Source organism: Tursiops truncatus, chromosome 1, assembly GCF_011762595.2.
Source record: "Tursiops truncatus isolate mTurTru1 chromosome 1, mTurTru1.mat.Y, whole genome shotgun sequence".
Lineage (NCBI taxonomy): Eukaryota > Metazoa > Chordata > Mammalia > Artiodactyla > Delphinidae > Tursiops > Tursiops truncatus.
Genome location: NC_047034.1, coordinates 130,713,008 through 130,738,047, shown reverse-complemented (window position 1 = coordinate 130,738,047; position 25,040 = coordinate 130,713,008). Strand labels below are relative to the sequence as shown.

At 35.6% G+C, this 25,040-nt stretch overlaps 1 protein-coding gene across 8 annotated transcripts in view; it reads right to left on the bottom strand.

Moving 5' to 3' along the window:
* Positions 1-25,040, bottom strand: part of DOCK7 (dedicator of cytokinesis 7) — a 212,703-nt gene that overhangs the window by 15,903 nt on the left and 171,760 nt on the right. For 3 of the 8 annotated variants that reach the window (XM_073788983.1, XM_073788992.1, XM_073789004.1), the window contains 10 exons: positions 23,749-23,845; positions 21,141-21,237; positions 20,668-20,802; positions 19,046-19,198; positions 13,517-13,675; positions 12,774-12,874; positions 11,669-11,861; positions 10,145-10,288; positions 7,687-7,818; positions 6,114-6,128 (listed from right to left, as the gene is read on the bottom strand). In XM_073788983.1, coding sequence (XP_073645084.1) covers positions 6,114-6,128; positions 7,687-7,818; positions 10,145-10,288; positions 11,669-11,861; positions 12,774-12,874; positions 13,517-13,675; positions 19,046-19,198; positions 20,668-20,802; positions 21,141-21,237; positions 23,749-23,845 — 1,226 coding nt within the window. Of the gene's footprint in view, positions 1-3,688; positions 3,868-6,113; positions 6,129-7,686; positions 7,819-10,144; positions 10,289-11,668; positions 11,862-12,773; positions 12,875-13,516; positions 13,676-19,045; positions 19,199-20,667; positions 20,803-21,140; positions 21,238-23,748; positions 23,846-25,040 lie in introns of those variants that run through there. The other 5 variants (XM_073788985.1, XM_019919420.3, XM_019919421.3 and 2 more) reach the window with 3 other exon arrangements.

The window sequence follows — 25,040 nt, the reverse complement described above, 5'->3', positions numbered from 1 at the left end:
GTCGACTTAAATTTTATTAATGCAACTTAAAACTGAACTAGTTACTGAGCAGCCATTTTAAACTCTTTTTATTTACTTTCTCATACTGACATTCAGTTCAGGAAAAAAAATTATTGAGTGCTTATAATGAGTTAGCCACTGTTCATCCTCAGGAACAGGAAAATAAAAATAAATAAGACCTCCCCAAGAGAGTAAAAAATGTATTCAAATAATTACAATACAAAGGGTTATATGCTATAATAAAAAGTGTATTGAGAAAGGAAAGATAAATCTTGTTAGAGCCAGGTCACAAAAGAGGTGACACACAGGCAGGATTCTACAACTTAAAAGAATGGCTAAGTGGATATGGGAGGGAAGGAAAGGAAAAAAAGTCATTAAACAGAATGTATGTGAGGGAAACCATTCATCCATTCATATATTTACTGAATGCCTACTATGTGTCAGCAAACTGTTCTAGACATTGGTGATAAATCAGTGAACAAAACAGAGTGGTCAGGGCAGGTGTCACAAAAAGGTGACATCTGAGCAAAGATGTGAAGGAGGTGTGAGAGTTATTCATGTGGATCTTCTGGGGGAAGTGCATTCCAGGCAGAGGAAAGAGCCAGTGCAAAGGTCCTAGGACAGGAGCCTACCTCATGTGTTTGAAGAATAGGAAGGTGGCCAGAGTGGCTGAAGCAAAGTGTGCAAGAGGAAGAAGATCAGCAGAGATAAGATCAGAGAGGAGTTACTGGAATTGAAAATGAATGTGTGTGTAGTGACGTGGAGGAGGGAACAGTGATTAAATTTATTTTCAACTTACGAAGAGTTCTCTAGTGTAAAACCATTGACTCTATCATGTTCATGAAAGACTAATCATATAGCTGTACCTTCAAGAAAAACATCACTTCATCTTATTTCCTCTTCAGAGTTTTGGACCACAGGATGATACCCATTTTTCCTTTGAATTAAAAAAAAGTACACTTTCCTACAATCTAGCCTATATTTTTCTAGCATTACCTTCCTTTAATGTCATGAATTCTTTCTGAACTTCCCATCATTCCCACACTCCAATTTGTTCTTCCTTAGCAGTTCTACTTACTGGGTCCACCTTCTTGTATTTGATGAAACTATGCCCCAGACAAGGAAATCCTTCTACGCATCTATCCATGTCTCTAGTGGGTGAAATTGCTTATGACAAATTATCTTAAGGCTTTTCTAGTTTTATCTTTATTTAGCAGGAAACATTCAGTTGGGCTAGTTGTATATTTCCACAATGACATCACTTCTAAAACTTCTTTCATCTTCACCCACAGCTTTCCATTATGCTTCTGACTCCATGTTGGATCTTTTACTTTAACCTTTGCTTTTTGTTGCTCTTGTTATTATAATCATACATAATGGCCTGCCTCAAGGAACCCTGACCCTCTGCATGAATGTTAAACTGAAGTGCCTCTGTTCAGTTCACAGGGAGACAATCTGACCCTGCCCACCTGTGAATGGCTGCAGAAAAGAAGAAATTAACACATGCCCTCCCTGATGCTGGCTAAGCCAGGAGATATTTTGCAAAACTAATGGCCTTTTCACTTTACTTCATCACCTCCTCCCCATCTCTGTTCTATAAAAAAACTGGCATCCAGACCCTGATAAGATGGTTTTTGGGGACACAGTTCCACCATCTTCTCCGTCTGCCGGCTTTCCAAATAAAGTCGCTATTCCTTGCCTCAACACCTCGTCTCCCGATTTACTGGCCTGTTGTGTGGCAAGCAGAGAGAGCTTGGACTTGCTAACACCTCCTTCAAGTTAACTGATTGCCAGATAGGCATACCAGTATTTCACACAGTGGTAATCTCCTTCTCTTCTATTAGATTTATTCTTCTTAAGAACATATACTTTTATCAGTTTATTTAATCACAGATCTCGACCAGGGAACATAACACCTCTTAGATTTCACAGCTAAATTGTGTTAAGATTTCAAGTAACAGTAATGATAATAATGATGACGATGATATAACAACAATAAAAATAATAATCTCCAACATTTTTAAAGTACTTACTATGTGCTAGACACTGGTTATCCACTTTACATGAGTTATGTCAATTCTTACCACGACTACGAGATACCATTTTTTTTACCCTCTTTTTATAGATAAGGAAAAGTAACTTGCCCAAGGTCACACTGCTAGTCAGCGGCAGAGCTGAGAGTTAAATCCCAATATATCTGACACCTGAGTCCAAGCTCTTATTTAAGCTATTTAATCCCCATATTCTATGTACTGGTATACAGACACTAGAACGTAAGTATGATCTCTGAACCATCTTTTGCTTCTCTGATGCTTTCCTTGAGAACTTTTGAGAATTTCCTTGAGTAACTGTTTGAGAATTACTGGGTATCTCCCTCCCTGTATTTTGTCTTCCTCTATATTACAACACTGTCCTCTACTGTAATTGTTACTGCATGTTTGCATCTCCTTCCTGTAAACTGTAGTATGAAATTTAGGTTGGTGGTTTACCTACCAGATATATGCTTCTGATATATCCTACTGCATTTCTTATCAAAAGTTCAATTTTAACCATTATATGTTCTAGTCCAGAAAAAAACAAATCATGTCCAGTATCATCTACAAAGTAAATGTTTGCTGTCTGTATCTTTTTCTCATCAAAAGTAACATAAAGGGCAAACCTAACCAGTGGTACAGCATCATCAGTTGCTCAGTCATGGGTCTATACCAATTATTAGGGAGTCACCAACTATCAGAAAGTACCTCCTCACAGAGAAGCTCTTCTCACTTTCCCTAAATTCCTTAACATTTTTCATATCTAACTTCATCTCTTCACCTTTCCTGAGGTAAACAGTCATGGATGTTTTATACCTACACTGGTCTAGTTTCTTCTTTAGAGTGTCACATTTTTCCACTCAACTACTTGTTGTAAAAGTACTTGTTTTGACTATGCTCTTGGAACTTTTTTCATGCCCTTCTTTCAGCCCCCCACTCCCCAATCACCTATTAAAATTTGCTGTTTCTCATTCTGCTCTTTTACTGGCTTGGATGAGTTAATTTATCTCACGCAGCTTTAGCGTGGATTAAGGCTTATAAAAATTCAACAGAAGCCACTGCACCAGAACTATGGCTAGTATTTCTCAGCATATAAAAACCAAAATATTGGATGGACATCAAATACAACAACAAGAGTTATGATCCAGTTATTTTGCATGCTTCAATCTCATAAATTAGGGTACGCCACTTTTCTTTAGTGATTTAGTAGAGAGAATTTTAAAAAAGCTAAGCCCACCTTCTCAAGCCTTTCTGGAGACTATAATATATGCCTACTAGGGTGGTGATATTTCCCCTAGGATGGTGAAATATGTTATAATCTTTTAAGGAAAAAAAATGGAGACAGTATTATGTGACTATGTTATCAATGGTTGGGGAATGACTGTTCTGAAAAATATAAACTTGCCTTAATCTACTTCTGAATACAAATTGTTCACTATTTGATAAATGGATAAATGTATCTTTTAAAATAAAATATATAGACACAAAATATGAAATGGCTGTAAGTTTCCATACAGAAATTCAATATTTCTCTTTTTTCTAAAAGTAATTTTAAAGTGCAATCATAAGAGAGAAATTATTAAACATACTTTATTTCCTATTATTATTATTACTTATTTATTTATTTATTTTTTTGCGGTACGCGGGCCTCTCACTGTTGTGGCCTCTCCCGTTGCGGAGCACAGGCTCCGGACGCGCAGGCTCAGCAGCCATGGCTCACGGGCCCAGCCGCTCCGCGGCATGTGGGATCTATCCCGGACAGGGGCACGAACCCGCGTCCCCTGCATCGGCAGGCGGACTCTCAACCACTGCGCCACCAGGGAAGCTCTATTTCCTATTATTTTAAGAAAAATAAATGGGCTTGGGAAGAGAAAATAAAGGTAAATACTAAACAGTCATTAAGATATTGGAATTGGCAGATCACCATGATTTAAGAAGGGTTCATGATTTGTTATTTTGGATGGTAAATACTTTACCAAATTGCTAAATATCAAGTTTTAGAGTTATCTTTTACACACACACACAAACCCACACACACAGCCCTAAAAAGCTTTGCCAACTCAAATAATTTGTACCAAATCAAGGAGCACGGTAAAAAATGAAATACAATGCTAATATATAAGCCCAGATAGCGTTCCTCTAAGTCAGGGAGGGAGTATCAATTCAAAGAGCCTTTCTACAGTGTATCAGTTATCCTTATTGGATCTCAATCCAGTGAGAGTTCTTTGAGAATACTAGGAAATTAGCTAGGAAACGTAGCTTTTAGAAAAAATGAAATTACTGACGTTTTCCCAGAGTCAAAAAGAAAAATATTCACAAGATAGGAACTTACCACAATAGACAATAGTAAAAGTAGGGAGTAGGGTCAGCAACCAGGGGCAAGAGAGAAGAGAAAACAGAAGCATTTTAATTAGGGAAATTTCAAAACAAATAAGCAGCAAATGGTAGCAAACATATTTTTAAAATGCAAGCATCCATTTAAGTTTTACAAGGGAAAAGCAAAAAACAAACGTGCAACAATTTTAGAAGCTACAAAGCTAAAGGTCCAGTGAAAGGTAGTGACAAGAATATAAACAAGAAAATAAAGTCTGTGCGACTTTTACCATGCAATAAACATGATGACAGAATATTAATATCATAACCAGTGAAAATTATACCTTTCAGGGGTCGATTTAGCATCAAGCAGACTAGTAATAAACTGCTCAGAGGTTTCAATGTATCTTCTTTTATCTACTTTTCACCTACTTCCATTTCATGTTAGGAAATCCATAAGGAACTTTATCACTCATAGATAACCATGTAAAGTCTCTTTATATAAGTCTTAATTGAGCCACAGAAATGAGAGGTTCTGTACTAGGTATTAATAAGGTCACACACATTTAATCTGGAGAACTAAGGTAGATGTAACTGTACTGGCTTCATCTGAAGAAAAACGAAAGGTGGCAACTAATTCAGAAATGGAAGAGAATGCAATAGTAACATTTATTCTGAAGGTTTCTAGTTGGATCTCAAAACAAGGATTGAAATGCAAAACCAAACAGAGAAAGCCTAAGCTGCTTAATCAACATAAACCTGACTACAAAGTGAGAGGCAAAGCAGAAAACTTTACAGATATATTTAGCTTTAAATAAACCTGGTTTATTAATACCTTGTTTTATACCTCATCAAAATAAATTATTTTGTAGAATTTTAAATTTTATAGAATTCTTTCCTTTACAGAAGGATTGAAAACAAAGGCAATCAATTCTTCCTGGCACTTTTCAGTTAAGATTTAACTTATATATAACTTCATGAGCCTAACGACTCCATAAAAGGAAGCACACATAGTCTTCATCGAACACTAATTATCAAACATTGTCAGAATATGAGGTCAAATTAAATTTCCAGTTGTCTCAATCTCTTTATCCCTCCCTCCAACAAAATTCAAATGACAAAAGTGAATTTCTTTCCTCAGTAGTGCTTATACTCAAGGTGAAGTGACTCAAGATCAAATTAACACATTCTTTCATCAATTCTAAGATGCACATTTCTGGCCCATATTTTAGTATCTCTGTAGTTGGCATTCATCTTTCAACTGATAGGATGTTGTAGTTTAACACACAGGGTATTTTTTTTCTTTGTTTCTTAAAGGCATGGAAAATAATGGGATGTCTTACAATTGATGGCATCTTAGATCAGATGAAATATTTTTTATTTACACCTCTGAGCAATAACATATAAATCGACCTCTGTAAAATGAGGTGAAACAATATGGTTAAAAAAAGAAATTTGTGTGTAAATGTTGATGAAAGAAAATGCTTCAAAGGATAAAAACAAACTAAGTGATGACAAAGTGGCTCATTTACCAAAGAATCTCATTAGTGTAACATATGGATTTCCATGCACTGCCTACAACCTCTTAATAATAAATTTCTTAACATAACTTACAGTATTTTAACAAAATTTCTTTGGTTAATGAATTCAGTTGACAGCAGACAGCAACAGAACGCCCACAGCTAGCACATGTGGGCAAAGCATTGGCATAAGAAATCTGATCAAATCAATCTATTAGTGTCTTTAACTAACTAAAACATTACCTACCTCCCAGCCAGTACTCTGTATAATAAAAAGTAAAAAAAGGGCAAAGTCATAAAAAAAAAAAAACTGTTTAAAAAGAACAAAAAAAAGCCAAAGGAAGTTCAGTAGTGTAAGGTACCATATACCATAAATTCTTCTTCGTATAGAAAACACCAGGGTACTTTAAACACCATATTCCTTCACTTAAGACCTGTGATAATATTATAAATTCCTTGTTCAAAACCTAGAAGCTAAAATTTCACCTTTTAAAACTTTAATAAGTGAAAAGTACAAATTTGGGAGAAAGAAAGCCAACTACTTGTTTCATTTGTGTCTAAATTAGATCCCTAACTAATGTGAGCTGCACTTCACTGAAGTATCGCAGGTAAATTGGAATAGACATTGAAATTTCACTCAAATGTCTTTGATACAAATGGATGAAAGTTTCTTGGAAGCTACTAGCTCTAGATGTTCCAGACCTGATGTGTAATTTGCAATTTATAGGTCTGGAAGCTGGGATGAGATTTCCTTAACAGTATATGTACAACTGATTATAAAAAGACCCAACTGTTGTGATCAAGAATCCTAATGATCTTTTGCAACTTCAACATTTTAGTAAACAATAATAAAATTCTGGCTTAACAGTATAGTGGCCCTATTTAAGACTTAAAATTTTTCAGATTATATCAATTCATCCAGAACAGCTTAGTCCATGGCAAGAAAGAGGAAGTCAAGTTGACAGACAATAAAGTAGGACTAATACCGAACGAAAAAGTGGAAAACCAGTACTCCACTTCCTTCTTTGATGATGGCAGTAGCAGACAACAGCATGGGTAGCACAGGGAAGGGAAGAGAAAAGTGGAGAAAGAGGAGCCTCGACAGGATACTTCAGAGCATTTCAATGGAGCCAGTGACTCAGCTTCAGGGAAATCAACTGCTGGTAGTCTACTTCATTTCTAAACCAAGTTTATTTTAATTTTAATTTTAGTGATAATATGTGGATTCCATGAACTATAAACAAGTACTGAAGTCATACTATTATAACTGAATAAACATGACAACCATTTATTCATTATTTTCACTAAACATTATTTTCATATTAGAAATATGTCAAAGGATGATTGAATAAAAATATATGGGAAAAACAGTTAAAAGTTCAGTTGAAATCATTAAAAATATTAGGAGTTTATTAAACTTTCACATCATTTAATAAAAAGTTAAACATAACAACTTTTTTGGCAGCAAATGAATAGAAATCAACTTAAAAATCAGATTCATAACTATAACCCACACTGTGAAACAGAAAATAACTCACAATTTAAAACAAATTTAGCAACTAGTAAAAATTCAAAAAAAGTGAAGGAAAAAAAGAGAAGCTATGTGGAAAGGTTATGATGATCATAATCTACTTTAGGTAAATTCAGTTTTGTTAATGAGTCTTGCTTTTGGCCATGAACCATCATTTTGACACTGTTCATTTGTAACCTCATTAAAATGGTCATTTCGTGACATCTAGTTTGACATTAGTACAAAGCAACACTAATGCTTGTAGACAGTTTTCTCCATTTATACTGAAGCTAGAAAGTACAATCATTACCTGATGAACAATTTTGCTGAATGCTTCTTGAAGTTTACCATGAATCGTGGATAGTTTCTTTGCATCCCGATTAGCTTCATGAATAGGAATAAGTACTTTGTAAACCTCGTTAACTGCTTCATACATGCCAGCCTATAAGAATAATAAGATATTGCTTTCTTTTACATCAATAAGAAAGTGAATTACAATTTATGAACTCACAATATTTCTACTAAGACAATACTACTGTTTTCCAATAGGACATAAAAACAAACACTACTAATTTTTAATTTGATTAAGGCCTAATAAAATAATTTTGCACAATTTAATATTATCTCTTCTAGATAGATGAATGGATATGTATGCATGTGTGTTTGTGTCTGTGCATTTAAAATACACACATATAATATATGCATATTTATATTTCTATATAATTTGAATTGGACATTTTGCTTTTATCTACCCAGTAATTACTTAACTAAAATAAATGTGTGTATGTGTGTGTCCTCATATACGCACGTAAACTTTTGCAGAAACTAATTCTGAGCAGAGGAATAAAGAAACCCAATTATTACATTGGTCACAGATACGCAAATATCAGATAACCTGTGGCCTCCTAGGACACTAAAATTATTAACTTTTCCAAAATATTAAATTGGCACAGGAAATCTTATTGGAACTCTCCTATGGAAAAATCTCTGATTTTTAACAAAACATAAGAAGGTTCTGAACCACCAGATTTTACTCAAGTAGGGGATAGTTGGTCAGTAGGTGACTAAGGGTTGCTCTGGTTATAATCAGAGTAAGGGACAAAATGTGTTTACACTGCTACCCACTCTCTTGCCTTTAGTAATGGATTCATGGCTGTAGTGAAGGAAAGGAGAGGTATTTTCCAAGAGCCACTGAGTTCCCACTGCCTCACACATCAGCAAACATTATTTTCCCAGGGAAAACCTATGGTTCTCATATTTTCTAGTCAGTTCACAAGAGTATATTTAAGCAACATGTAGCTGTAACAGTAAAGTATATTTAGTGTAACTAAAATGCCCAGTAATTATTTTACTTAATATTAAATAGATTAATTGAAAAATAATGAAATTCACAATTATATGCTCTTGCAAAATATAGGCTTCTGTAATATAGGCCACTGTACCCCAATCTAAATTCACTGCTGTGAATTATTAAAATTAAACACATATACATAGAGAATGTATATTTATTAAAATATTCCATTAATACCAAAAAACTTTTTTTCCCTGCTAGTTCGGATCACTTAAATTGAAACTCAAGGAACAGAGATCCGGGGTAGGAATCAGGACAATCAAGGTCCTCAAAAACAAGAAATTTTAAAGTGGACCAATGCCTAATGTTCTTTGAGTCTCAGAATCATTATTAAATGAATTGCTTCTAAATGCCAATAATGATGAGAAGATGATAATAGCAAACACATTAAAACTTACTTGGAGCCAGGCACTGTGATAAGCACTTTACATAGGTTAACTCATTTAACCCTGATAACATTCCTTGAAGTAGGTACTATTATTAGATGCATTTAACAGTTAAGAAAAGTGAGGCACTGGTAGGTTGAGTAACTTGTGCCTGAAGTGATTTAACTACTAAGGTAGCAGAGCCAGGATCTGAATTCTGACTGTATGCCTTCTAAATCTATACCCATAACCAATATATTTCTGGGGAGGGTTAAGGCCAGGAGAAGCAATAACCAATTCCTAATAATAGTACAATGGGGAAGGTGGGAAACACTGTATATTACCTCAAGCTTCCCTTTTACCTTAACATGAACCTCACTGTCTCCCAAACCTTGGTGCTGGGATACTAAACACTCAGCAGAAAACTCACAGAAAGCAGGTGACCGTAATCACCATGGTTCAAGAAAGAAAGCAGGGATTTGGCTGGCTGTTTTTTCCTTCTCCAACAAACATCCCATCTCAGATCCACATGACTGCTTTAATTCTTCACATACAGATGGGGAGGGACAAGGATTAGAGTTATAGCATGGTAGGGTAGATCAGACAAGGGATCTAGGATGTAGTTCATAAAGCTCCTGATACTACTTCAATATCTACCTAATAGAACTCACTATGCAACCAATGGGATGAGTGGCCATAATTTTCCTGAGTACCACAGGCTTTCTGTTTTGCTGGGTTTTTTTTAAATTTTAAAGTTTTAGAAAATGTTTGGTGGTAAAGTTTTGTAAAGCAAGAAAAAAAAAATCTCTTACAGACTAAGTGTTGGTTCACAAACAAGCAGATGAAAAACACTGGAGGAAGTGACAGACTATTAAAAAGGAATAAGCAATGATGAATCTAGAAAGAAAATATGTTACTAGATGGTTCTTAAGGTATTTAGAGAAAACTACCATAAAGGAAAAGCAGAGTTGTAGGCAGAAAGCATAAATATACATGTCACTAATAATTAAGAAGTATGTAATTGTGGGAAGAAATGAATAAGAGTCATCTACCATAGAGAAAGAAGCAGCTGCTTGTTCCAGTAATCCCACAAGTCCTGACTCAGTAAAGTACTTTCCAGAGCAGATACCTTCTTCATCTGGAGATACCACATCATCTGAGACTGCAGATTCTTCTAAAACATTAGATGAAATATTCTAGGAGGAAAAAAATGTTTAAGGCTTGTGAAATGGAATTAATTTCTTAACATGAAAGATGTATATGAAGAAGTAATTGATGATGAAATATAGCTACCAGCTTAAGTTTAAAAAAAAGGGTAGTCAATGCAAAGATAAAAGACAAATCTCCAAAAACTTTTTGTACTGTGAAGATGACAATAAAGTGTAACACCACTGCTAGATAACTTTTCCATTAATAAAAAGTTGCAAGAAAGAAAATTAAGAAAAATCATGGGCTAAGGAAAATCATAATATCACACAGAACACCTATGGAGACTTAAACAATCTTTATTTTTAATTTAATTGATCTTGCTAAAACTCTCTTTCAGGGAAAATAAGGTACAAAAATGGTCCCTTGGCTTGCCTAACATACATCAAGTTAATGAGAAAACTCAGGTATATTAAAAGCCCTCTTACCCAATGAGATTGGGATCAGCCATTATTTCTAAAAAAGAAATGATACCTACATACCTTAAATATTTGATTTGAACCTAAATATTCACAGTAGATATACACTCATTTGTCAATTTCCTGAAGTAGATCTAAGGTCTTTTCTTTGTGTATGGGTCTCGAGATCAGAGTTCCATGTAATCTCTCTTGACTAAATACCCACAATGCAACCTTTATTTAAGATTTCCAGTTTTGGTTTCTTTAGAGTAAAAACTTGAACTTAAAAGATTATCAAAATATCCTAGACTTCTCGGAGCTTTTCCCCCATTCTTTCTTTATTTGTCTGATCTCTTTGCAAAACATTCAACTTGGTTTTCAGAGAAACAATAACTTACTTTCTTATTGCGTTTAGATTTATCAGAGAACATAATATTTAATTAAATTTTGTAACTTCCCAAACCTGGCTTTAATAGGTTTTAAGAAAAGCAAAGCATAACTAACTCTTGGTAAGCAAAGAATTCAACTAGTGGGTAAGGGGGATGTAACCGTACTAGAGCATAAGCTATCATCTCTGAGTCATATATTAGCATATTTATACAGGGAATGGAGAATGTTGGTTTACCTGGTATTTTAATTAAAAGCCAATTAAGAGTTTCCACTGAATTCTGATTCTCAATATCTTGAATGTATTTCATAGATGCTACAAAGTCCACAGCAGTATAGGCAAAGAGAATAAATATACACAGCACTGATAATGCAGAGGTAAGAAAATGTGGCAGAGAATTAATGAGAAATACACTTTAAAAATGTATTAATGAAAGTAATAGTGAAATGTTAATTCATCTACTGAAGTATCACCTTCAGTCTTTATGCTTTCCTTACAAGCTGAATGAATCTAAACACCAGTGAGAAAAGTTAAATCCAAAAAAGGACATACCTTGATTTAATGTAAACCTGGCAGATTCCTACCTGAAATGTTACACATCCCACAGGAAGATATTTCCGGTCCTCCAGCATGCTCAGATATTCAGCAACAAGTGCTGCTGAGTGAACGAGGCACTGGGCAGCTTCAGCATGATTGCTGCGTTCCGAGTGTTTGCCAGCCATGTTCTGCAACCAGGTCAGCCGCAGGTCTGGGGAGGTCTGGTACCCCTTGGCAATTCTAATTAGAACAGAAATTCTTCTCAATTAGCATTTGCTTCCCAAGCTAGAAGGGAGTCCAAATTGCTTTTTCAGTGTTTAGGTTTCTGTTATTGAACACAACCTATTAAGACAAGTTTTTGGGTGGTATGAAAATGTCTTTGAGTATGCTTAGAGAAACAACTGTGGGCCAATGGAACAGTAATATCAGTTTTTTGCAGTGGGGGGCTAAAAAAAGGACATTTTATATGAAAATCTGGACACTAAGGAAACAATCAGTAAGGGAAAAACTGTGGGAATTTACATGTTTATTATAGGAATATAAACAAGTTTTCTATTCAAGGAAAAAAATTTATAGAAGATTGTTTCACTGTATCATTTTTATTTTAAAGAACATATTTGTTTTTGTTTTATTTGTGCCTTTAAGGAACTCCAAAACTGTAAAAAGAGAAGGTCATATGGCAAAGAAAAAGTCAAGTTTTACTTACATCTTTTAAGTTACAACAGGAATTACAAAATTCTCAAAATACCCTATAAATATTATCCTATAGGCAAAACCATATTTAAAATCAGCAAAATTAATATTGTAGTAAAACGTTAATACACTGTATTTTCTTCCTAAAGAACTTTTACATTTAAAATATGGATCTTGGGCCTTCCTAGGAAATCTAGGGCCCAGGATGCCAAGGTGTTAAATGTGTCATTACTTTAAATAATCCTCTTGTTTTTGATAATCAATAAATATACCGAACAATTATTCATAGTTCTTAAAAGAAGAAGTGACACAGGGGATCTGATAAAGCACATCTTGACTTTTCAATTACCGTTAGAAAACGACAAATAAGTTTTGTATTTTTTTAATCTCATGTTTTTTGTGTATCGTACTAATTTAAGCCCCATTATACAAGGTATAAGTGAATCAAACAAATGTTACCTGTACATTAGATCAATCAACATTTCAGGATCCTCCTGGTGTTCCTTCATTTTAACAGTATCAGAAAGGATCATATGGAGATTGAAAACCAAATCTTGGACCTGTAGCAGAGAATTGTATGAAAAACATCCATTCATTCACAATCATTAAATTAATTTGGAAGATATTTCAGATAAGCATCTAAAGATTTCAAAACAATATGATTTTGATATAGTTCTAAAGAGTCTGGGTATGCTGGGGTAAGATGAGTGAAGGTTGGTAAACTTTATACAAATTGCTCAGCAGACTGTTATTTCAGTTCTCTCACCCAGAAACAAGTAGAAATGTAAGTAGAAATAAAATACTTATAGGGATATAGGGAATACAGGAAAAGAACACAAAAGGAAATCTTCTCCTATGTTTCAGATTTTCCCAAAAGGTAGTTTGTAGAAACTTTAGTGTTTGAGGCAAATTACATTAATCAGTGGGAATAGTTTCATCATAAAGCTTTTTTTTGTCCATACTGCCTAAGTCTAATATTATTTTGGTACAAATTCACAGAATTAAACACCAAAGATATTAACCATTCTGAGAAGGGAGGGTGGCTTATTAAAACAAAGAGATTCAGCCCTATCTATGACACACATGGATGAAAGAAAAATATAGGTTCCTCCAGTTAAAACCAAAGTTTGATCTAACAATTTGGAAAATGCCTATTTACAATTCCTATTTCAGTTAATGCTCTAAGAAGTAGCATTTCTGACCTGATCAGGAAATGTTGTCTCCCTCAATTCCAAGTCTTCTTCAGCATATGTCAGTATAGTCTTTAGAGAACGTCTTAAGAATTCTTCATTAAAATTCTGAGATGTGCCCACCAAGGAAGACAGTGACATGGTTACCTGCATTTTAACCCTGGCAAAGTTCTGTAACAGAGAAATTGCCAGGTAAACATTTAATACAGGAAAGCTTAAAGTGAAAAAGCATATATTTTTTTACTTCCTAAAAGGAAAAGGTTAGTAAAAAAAATACCATTCTATGCAAAATATTTTTGAAAAAGTAATGAAATGTTTATATTGAAATCTTATTATTATTTTTTTTTTTTGCGGTACGCGGGCCCCTCACTGTTGTGGCCTCTCCCGTTGCGGAGCACAGGTTCTGGACGCGCAGGCTCAGCGGCCATGGCTCGTGGACCTAGCTGCTCTGTGGCATGCGGGATCTTCCCGGACCGGGGCACGAACCCGTGTCCCCTGCATTGGCAGGCGGACTCTCAACCACTGCGCCACCAGGGAAGCCCTGAAATCTTATTTTTAAAAGGACATAAAGCTTAGAATCTTGCTGTAATAATAGCCTACAAAACAGAGTAAAAAATAAAAATTGTGTGTTAGACTTGAATTAGAAGTTGTGCCTAGACTTTACATTGATCTACTATGAGGTATATATTATTAATAATAATACCATTTTTACAGATGGGTTAAAGAACTTGACGAGCATCACAAAATTCTTAAGTGTTAGATGCGGTCTTTGCATTCTAGCCCCTTTCATTAGGTCCACTGCTATGAAAAAATAACTCACATCCTGTATAAAGAAACTTAAAGGTAGAATCTTTGGAGTGATGCCTATAAGAGCTTACACTCTTCCTTTTCTAGTGAAAATTCATTTCTGTTGCACCATTCCCAACTGTGAAACTACTCTTAAGAGTTTATCAGTGACAACCTAGTAATCGCCAAATCCAAGATACTTTTTTGTCAATATTCTACTTGACATCTCTGTATATTTAAATGTATTGATTACTTTTGCCTTGAAAATTGCCTGCCTTATCTTCAATGGTACCACCTTATCCTGATTTTTCTATTCTTTATCCACTCTTTTTCTGTCTCCTTTATTCCTCAGTTGCCCTTCTTAAATATCAGTGTTCCCAAAGATTCTGTCAAGAAACCTTTTCACTTCTCATACTCTAAACAGCCTCATCCATTTTTCTGCCTTGGACCAGTACAGATACATGTCTGTGTCTTCAGTTCATATTTCTCTCTTGAGCTCCAAGCTGTTATATTTTACTAGATGGTTCCTTATGAATGTCGCATGGGTACCTCAGTTTTAACACTTCTGAAATACCTTCTTGGTACTTCCCTGCTGGCGCAGTGGTTAAGAATCCACCTGCCAATGCAGGGGACATGGGTTCGATCCCTGATACGGGAAGATCCCACATGCCGGGGAGCAACTAAGCCTGTGTGCCACAACTACTGAGCCCATGTGCCGCAACTGCTGAGCCCGCGTGCTGCAACTACTGTAGCCTGTGCACCTAGAGCCCATGCTCCGCAACAAGAGAAGCCACCGCAGTGAGAAGCCCGTGCATTGCAATGAAGAGTAGCCCCTGTTCACCGCGACTAGAGAAAGCCCGTGCGCATCAACGAAGACCCAACACAGCCAAAAGCACAAAGAAAGAAACAAACAAAAAACACCTTCTTTTCCTATTGATTAAATAAATGGTGCTACTATTCTTGTAATCAGTCACTCAGGCCAAAAATCTAGGAGTCATTCCATTGTCATTCTCCCTCTCATTATTCATACCATAAATCCAATCCACACTGTCCTCTAATCTGTTCCAATCTGTTCTTTCTCCATTCCCAATGCCATTTCTTTAGTTTATGCCCTTACCATTACTGTAATAACTTCTTAATGAATCTTTCGGCCTTTTTCTCACCCCTTTTTCTCTCTCCCTGATGCTGTAAGTAGCATCAGGTAAATTTTTGTAAAATGTGAATCTGAACATGTCAGTCTTCTTCTTAAAATACTCCAATGGCTGTTCACACCTTTGAAGATAAAATTCGAATATCTGACCAAGTAAATATGTCAAACTATATGGTGGGAACTGAGAGTATAGTGAGAAACAGTGTCTGCCCTATGACAGCTTAGTACAGACATTTCAATTACAATTTTATCTCTTATTACTCTCCCTTTGAGCCATAACAATTAAGAAGTGCTAAAAAAGTTTCCTTCTCTGCCTGTTTTCTACTCTCATCTCAATGCCTTTCTAATTATCTATGTGCCATTTTCTTTACCTACAAAGTTCTACCCACCTACTTACCCATCCGACTGGGTAATTCTTCGTCTTTAGTTCAAGCATCTCCTCTTTCTGAAAACCGATCTTTGAGAGCATAAGCTCTTCTTTTTTTTTCCAACGTCTTTTTTTTTTGAGAGCATAAGCTCTTTTTCTCTGTGCTTACACAGTCCCCTGTGCTTACCTCTCATTATATTAATAGCAAACACTTATTGAGCATTTGCTCAGAGCCAGTTACTGACATAAGTGTTTTACTTAATTTATATAATCCTCACAAAACCATGTGAAGTAAGTACTTACTATTACAATTATTAGCTGAACATTACCTGTTCATCTCCTACCCTAGTAGATGTTAAGCTATTTGAAAATAAGGACTGTCCTTTTATCTATGTTTGCCTAATGCCTACCACAGTACCTAGAACACAATTTAATACTTAGTTCTACTAGTATTTCTTGATTCTATAAACTATATAAAATCACTGCCAGTTAAAAAACTACCTATTCCTTTTTAGAGGCACTACCTCACACTAAGATGATAAATCACCTATTTTCATCCTATTATATAAAGCTTTTCTAAAATAACAGAAGACTGAATCAAGAAAACTCCAAGTGTAGTCAAATTTAGGGACTTTATTTCAAAAACTAAACAAGATCCATAAAGTAACTAGATTCTTCTGTTCTGAATTAGGAAAGAGGACTTGGCTTCCAGTGAAAATAGGATAGTGAGAGACAGCAAGTTCCTACTTCTCCTGGATTTCATATAAAAATAAAAGATGGGGGGCTTCCCTGGTGGCGCAGTGGTTGAGAGTCCGCCTGCCGATGCAGGGGACACGGGTTCGTGCCCCGGTCCGGGAAGATTCTGCTTGCCGCAGAGCCGCTAGGCCCGTGAGCCATGGCCGCTGAGCCTGCGCGTCCGGAGCCTGTGCTCCGCAACGGGAGAGGCCGCAACAGTGAGAGGCCCGCGTACCGCAAATAAATAAATAAATAAATAAAAGATGAACAGAAAAAAATCCATAAACTCTATTTCAGCAAAATGAGGAGACATACATAATCCATATATTAGAAAAATGCATAAGGGTTGCCACGACAAGCTAAATAGGAAGCAGATTCAATGGAAGGCAAGGAGGGGATAGTAAAAAGTGAGGAATCCTAGGGTGCAGATTTAAGAAATAATCGGAAAAATACTTCTTTTAAATAAGAAACTCACTTTGAAGTGATTAAAAACTATCTGTCTTGGAAACAAAATGACCTAAAAATCTGGAGGGACTGGTTAGAAGTAGATTGACCAGAAACTTTAGGAAGTTACGTAAGATGTGTATACAACAGCAAAATCCCATGACAGACACATTCCTGAAGGAATGTCCTATAAATACCTGGGCCAATATAAACTATCTCATTCTATGTAGAGTAACAAAAAGGTAAAGAAGATCAGTGAAACATCAGGTAAGAAACACTTAATAGGAAAATATGGTCATGAAACAGATGAAAATTCTGATAAAATATTTTACCTTAAATTATAAAAAATTTATGAAGCCATTCACTTTAGAAAGGAAAAAAAATGGCAGAAATAAAAGAACTCAAGGAAAGCCACTGTGATAGCTAAGATTTTCTTTCACCCCCCACCAAGGACCAATATTCACTAGCTTGGTGGCAATACTTCCTCCACTGAGAATGCATGATTAAAGAAATAGAGAGCTGAAGGTATTATATAATTATAAAGGTAATCATTAGAACAATACAAACTTTCTTAAATATAATAAAGACTACACGAAAAAAATAAGGTGAACAGACCATAAGTGCAAGATGAAAACAACCAACAAATTTTTTTAAGGAGAGAGGTGGGGAAGCATAACAAAATAATACAACACAACTCTAAGACGAATCTGATAGAATAACAAGTATGAAAAGGTTTAATTCAACTTAGAGACTGGATTACAAGGCAAAACCCAACTCTATGTTGTATATGAGAGGCATGTTTAAAATAAAGTAATTCAAAAAAGTGAAAACGAAAGGATAGGCAAAGGTAACCGAAGAAACGTTCAAATTAGAAAGAAAGCAGAGGTATCTTAATACCATACAAAGTAGAATTCAGTCCAAAAATATAAAAATTTTAAATGAAACCAATTCAGGGTCTTTTTCAATTCTAAAGGGAATAATTCATAGTAAGATATAATAGCTATGAATAGTAGTTATAAATATACCAAATAGTTATGAATATCAATTTACCAACAAAGACCTAAAGGAGAAAGAGACAGTGTATAGGCTTTAAATCATCTCCTTCAGTCCACCAAATGGACCAAAAATAAAGAAAAACAGAATAATGTAATTAAAAGGTATATCTGTTTAACTCAATATTCTGAAAATAAACAGTACCCCTTCTTTTTAAATGCTTGCATAACATTCATAACAACATTATATGATTGGACACACAAACACACACATCCATACTACCAAAAAGGAGACATAGTATATTAATTGTATGACCACTTTGCAATAAAACTAAAAATTATTAGGAATTCTCTGGCGGTCCAGTGGTTAGGACTCCACACTTTCACTGCTGAGGGCCCGGGTTCAATCCCTCGTTGGGGAACTAAGATCCTGCAAGCTGCAGCACGGCCAGAAAAAAAGAAACAACTAAAAATTATCATCAAAACTTTAAAACTTTGGGTTAAAAAGAAAATATAAACTGAAATTACAAATATCTACAAACCAAGAATACTGCGAATACTACATATCAGAACCAATGAGACACCAAAAACAGTGCACGATGGAATACTCTAGACCTTAAATACTTACATGAGTAAGAATGAACTAAACATTTGACTCATAAAGTTAGGAAAAATAAAACACAAATCTATTATCAAATAAAAAAACATAAATGAAAACATGGAATTCTTCAAAGACTGGCATATAATCATAAAATATCAAGCCAAGATATTTAACTTTTAATTTTCCTTATGACTTTCATTTCACTTAATGATAATAATTAAAATTTACAATAGCTCAACATTTATATTCTAAATCTGTACTACTACACATTATTTTTAGTATAGGAAGTAAAACTGAAGATTTGGACTTTTATAATATGTCCACAGAATGAGAAATAGAAAGACAAATATTAGACTCAAAACATACCAAAAAAATTCCATGCTCCCCCTGAACCCTTTTAATAGTTATCTACAGAAGTTATATTTCCTAATGAATCAAAGATACAATCCTGAGATGAAACACTTACATTCCCAATCTCAAAGTTCTGTCTCATAAGTAGGTAAAGGGAGGCACTAGCATGTGACCGTATTGTACCGATGCTACTGCTACAGTGCCGGAGAAGCCGGAGGCATAAATCAGCACACTGCTCTGTCTCCTCTTCAAACAAGAGTTCAGGGAACTGTAAAGAAACAACACCAACACTGAATTTATGCAGTAAAAGTTCCAGAGATATGTCAATATAGCCTGACGTGGAGATTTGTTGGTGTAGCCCAGGAATTAAAAGAATGTTAAGGGGGCTTCCCTGGTGGCGCAGTGATTGAGAGTCCACCTGCCGAAACAGGGGACACGGGTTTGTGCCCCGGTACGGGAAGATCCAACATGCCATGGAGTGCCTGGGCCTGTGAGCCATGGCTGTTGAGCCTGCGCGTCTGGAGCCTGTGCTCCGCAACGGGAGAGGCCACAACAGTGAGAGGCCCACATACCACAAAAAAAAAAAAAGAATGTTAAGGGACAATATTTACTAATGGTTAATAACATGTCCCACAGAGCCAGATAGACTGGGTTCGAGTATGGATTACACTAGCAATATGGCCTTGGACATATTTTCTCATCCTTAAAATGGGCCTAATAATGTTATCTATGTGGGACTGTATGACTACCTTAGATTAGATAATGTGCATTAAACACTTACTACTATAGTAACTAACATAATAATTCTGTGAAATGTTTTTATTATCACAAAATAGTATATAAGTTATTTTCACTGGCTAAGTTTCATCAACAGCTCTGCATTCCATCTTATAAGATGACTAAGATGAAATAGCTACCTTCAGGTATTAAGCATACACATACACATTTCCAGAGGAAAACAAACATAGGAAATAAATATTTGAAGTAGTTGAACAAACAGCAGAAGCACCTTCCTTTCCATTTACCATAGGATAAGCTAATTTCAACAGACTGAACAACTTATACATTGAATTCTTGATAAATCAAGTCAATAAGGGACAGCCAAAATAAGATGAAGAGAAAACACAAAAAGCCCCATATTTAAAATAAGCTCTTGAGCTTCTCTGGTGATGCAGTGGTTGAGAATCCGCCTGCCAATGCGGGGATACGGGTTTGAGCCCTGGTCCAGGAAGATCCCACATGCTGCGGAGCAACTAAGCCCATGTGCCACAACTACTGAGTCCGCACACCACAACTACTGAGGCTGTGCGCCACAACTACTGAAGCCCACGTGCCTAGAGCCCATGCTCCACAACAAAAGAAGCCACTGAATGAGAAGCCCATGCACCGCAATGGAGAGTAGCCCCCCCCCCCGCCATACTAGAGAAAGCCCGCATGCAACAACGAAGACCCAATGCAGCCAAAAATAAATAAATAAATTTATTTAAAAAAATAACTAAAATAAAATAACATAAGCTAGTAATTTCAGGCCCTTCTCCACATCAGAACTACTCTTAGAAATTCCAAAAGGTAAGTAGTAGACAAAAAGCAAAGAAGAATCATGAGTCTTAGGTTATTACTAAAATTTTAACTATAAGTATATTTAAAATATGATCAAATGTATGTGTCAAATGATCTTAGACAATGTTAATAAAGAAAGCAAAGTCTGACAGGACAGCAGGTATAAAAATAACCCACCTTTGAAACCAGGGCTCTCTGGGTAGCAAAACAGTGTTGTAGATAAACTGCACTTTGATTACAGGCCATGCTATGTAGTAGCACTTTCAGCACCCCACCAAGGATGCTCTCTTTGGATTCTGTTACAGAAACTGTCTGCAATTTAAAAACAGATAAATAAAATAGAGATGTTAACTGCAATTTGGTTAGAGAGATAGAATATGTATAAGTAACAAATAAAAATTTTAATAGGAAAAAGATAATGTAAGATCTAGGAAGACGTCAAGGAAAAGAAGCTAAGACGGATTTGGATAAAAAAAAGAGGTGGAGGAGAATGAATAGGTTTTAAATGAGAAAAGAAGAGGAGCAAGGACATAACTTCTAGGATCTACTGATATTTAAATGTAACTATATGGTTCAATAAATACTTTTTCCCCCCAACCCTAACTTATCAAATCTATACTACTTTAAATTCCTCTAATTTGTGTCCTTACCTGGACAACAATCTCTAATGTATCCAAAATGATTAGATTTGCTTCAGTAGCCAGATTTCCATCAATCAGTGCTTCATGTTCAATCTCTGCTCTTGACCTAATACAAAATATTATAAGAAATTATATTTATCTTTTAGAAAAGCCAATAGATCTGCAATTCAGAAAAGACTTAAAGATGCACAGAAATAAAAAACCTTGGAACCCTTTTGCTTTTTCAGGGGAACCATTTTTCAGTATTTGCCTGAATGCAAAGTTACAAGAGAATACGGAAAAAGACAGTATTTTGCATATTTTAAAATGTTTTGTTTTAACCTACATTTTTTTCAACCATGCCAATACAGACTTTCTCACCCCATTACAGTGCTACAGTGCCACTAAAGGCATAAATATTTAGTTTTCAGAGATGCAGCAAACACAGGAAAAAACTTTTATTCTGAATGGTACGTAGACACTAGGTGGTGCTATGTGGGCTTGTATTTAGAGCTGCTTTCACGTAAAGCAACATTCAAAATGTTTAGTAGTCATACTACTATTTCAAGGATTTTCAACATATTTATTTAAGATAAAAGATCTTTTTAAAAATAAAGTTTTGTCTAATTTCCCCAAACTTTTGATACAAAAATTTTAATACAGAAAATGATTTAACTCTTCAGTGAGACTCTGGATGGCACTCATTAGAAATAAAACAACTTGATGTAATGAAGTGGTTTACTTGAATACTAATATTTACGAAAGTATTATTTAATGAAAATAAAAAACTTAATAACTATATATGATTTATGAGTAAAGACATTTGTTTTAGTTGCAATACATATACAGAAACTATATATTACATCCAAGTAGACAAAAAACACATAAATCAAAGCAAAAATAAAAGGATATATTAAATGCTAACTTTTCCAAGTTCTTAGATGTTAAAGTCTGAATCTTTATTACTGTCACTAAAGAGAACAGTCCATGAATTTACATTTACAAATTAAATTTAAGGAGAAAATACAACACAGTTAGAATTAAATTGGACAACAAAATATATAATGTTCAAACTTAAAATTCCAGCAAGATTTTGTGAAGAAACATGACAAAACAAGATGGTTAAACAAAAAGAATCACGAAAACACCAAAATAAAAGGGCTCCCTTAAAACATAGTAAAATAAGCAAAGAGACCACATTATACAAATGCAGAAATAAAGCAACATACTAATACCATAGTATCTTGGTGATTTTTGATTTCTAAAAAACACAACATGTGGAAAAATAATAAAAGAAATGAACATGGACAGAGAGGACAGAAATGCAGAAATTCAAACTTTAAGAATTTTTAACACAGTTATATTCAGTATCTGCATTCCCTGCCAAATTCATACATTGAAAACCTAATGCCCAACGTAATGGTGTTAGGAGGTGCAGTTTTTGGAAGGTGACTGGATAATCAGGGCAGAGCCCTCGAGAATGGGATTAGTGCTTCTATAAAAGATGCCCCAGGGAGTTTGCTTGCCCTTAAACCATAAGGGGACACAACAAGAAGTCTGTAACCCAGAAGAGGGCCTTCACCAGACACCAAATCTGCTGGCGCCATGATCTCAAACTTCCCAGCCTCCAGAACTGTGAGGAATAAATTTCTGTTGTTTAAAAGTGACACAGCATGTGGTATTTTGTCATAGCAGCCTGTAGAGACTAAGGCAGTTTCTGACAATGCCAAACTCATCTATATGGTACTGACCCTGCTGCTTCTCTCTCTGCTGGCTCTCACAGGGACTTGCTTCCTGATTTTACTGTCTGAGAGCTAATATTTCTTGAAGTTCAACTGTGAGAATCCTCTAAAGCTTGGGCTGAAGATGGTTCTCAGATAGGGTGGCCAACCATCCAGGTTCACTTTAGGACAGGACTGGAAGGTTCCCTGGGACGTGGGACATTCACTACTAAAATGAGGAGTACTAGGCAAACCCAAATGAGTTGGTCACCATATGCTCAAAGCTGTGGGGGCCAATCAAGGTACTTGAGGGCTAACTTGTAATTACAAATTATCAGGAAAAGAATATTAGCCCCATGACATCTGAAATGCCAAGTGTCAAGCCGAGCAACTTTACCTGTGGTTACTTGGGCAGTGAGAAAGGTTTACTTCCAGTTCCCCTTAGGCTGAAGATGCAGTCCTTTAGGATTGTTTTTGGCGGTAGAGTGGTCAGTTACTGTACCTAGTTTGCCTCCATGCTAGAAACAGAAGACTTGTAGTGTTTTGTCTTTCTTTATATTTTAAGCTTTAACAGGGCAAAGATTAGTTTTCTAATTTTTTGTAATCCTTGAAATATTTAGTTCAGTGTGACACCCAAAATATATTTAAAAAATAGTTGCCGAATGCATTTTCCAAAGGGGATTGTTGGGGGGAAATAGAGTGACATGTGAATATGTAACCTTTTGTTTTACTATAGCATATGAAAATTTCTTCCCTCAAATCATTTTTAATCTAAAATTTAAAAATAAAATATAACTATTTTGTCTTCTAAGATTTGAATGCCTAATATATAAAAAATAACACTAAAAGTAATCATTTTCCTCTGTATTTGAAACTCAACAAACCCATCAGTAAGATAAAACAGAAGGTTATATTACTTGTCAAGCTTCTCAGTGTTTTGACGCCAGTGAGTCATATCCTTCCTCCACCTCAGATTTTCTTGACTCCCAAAGGCACTTCCAGATGGGCTTCTCTCTGCCAAACAAATTTCAAAACCTTTTTTTAATGTTATTTCAGTCAGACCACATACATGTATATTTGCAAACATATAAGAAATCCTACATAATGTTATTAATTTTATACACAGCCACCTTATCCTCAGTACAAGTGGAAAAACCAGACAATGCTTTTTATTAAAAATTTTCACAACAGTTGCAGAAGAAATATATTTGCTAAATGTAATATTAAAAAACCGAACACGCTTTTAAATAAGCAAACTTTCTAATACTGACTCCCAAAATCCTAACCATGGTTTATAAGACCATGCATGATATGATCTTATTTCCTCCCACTCTTGTTTACACTACGATTATTGTGTGTGTGTGTGCGTGTAGTTTCACTACATATGCTACTGATTTAGGATGTGTGCAATGGTGGTTGTTCCTTTTACCTGATTGTTTTTCCCACAAATTTTCACTGGCCAATTATTCATCACCTCTGCAGAAAGGCCTTCCTCAACTCTCTACCACTTCCTTTCCTCTTAATTTACTTTCTTTCTCTCCATAGCACTTATGACCACAAGAATATAAGCTACTTAAGAACAGAGATTATGTCCATTTTGTTCACCCCTTTATGTCAGGTACTGACAGGGTCTGGCACATCCTGAGAACTCAATAACTTTTTGTTTAATAAATAAATTAAGAAGGATTGAGGGGCTTTACTGGTGGCACAGTGGTTAAGAATCCGCCTACCAATGCAGGGGACACGGGTTCGAGCCCTGGTCCGGGAAGATCCCACATGCCAAGGAGCAACTAAGTCCGTGCGCCACAACTACTGAGCCTGTGCTCTAGAGCCCGCGAGTCACAACTACTGAAGCCCACGCACCTAGAGCCCGTACTCTGCAACAAGAGAAGATCCCCAATGAGAAGCCCGCGCACCACAATGAAGAGTAGCCCCCACTCGCTGCAACTAGAGAGTAGCCCCTGCTCACCACAACTAGAGAAAGCCCACGCGCAGCAACGAAGACCAAGCGCAACCATAAATAAATAAATAGATAGATAAATATTTTTTTTTAAAAAAGGGTTCATAAAGTAATTATTTCTTTTGGTCCACAGAAGGCAGGACAGGAGGAAGATAGGGGCTTTCTCCCAAGCAGTTTCTAGGATGGAAGGCAAAATGAATGGTACGGGCTCCTTAAGGGGCAGCAGCAATAGAACTGATTCATACCAAT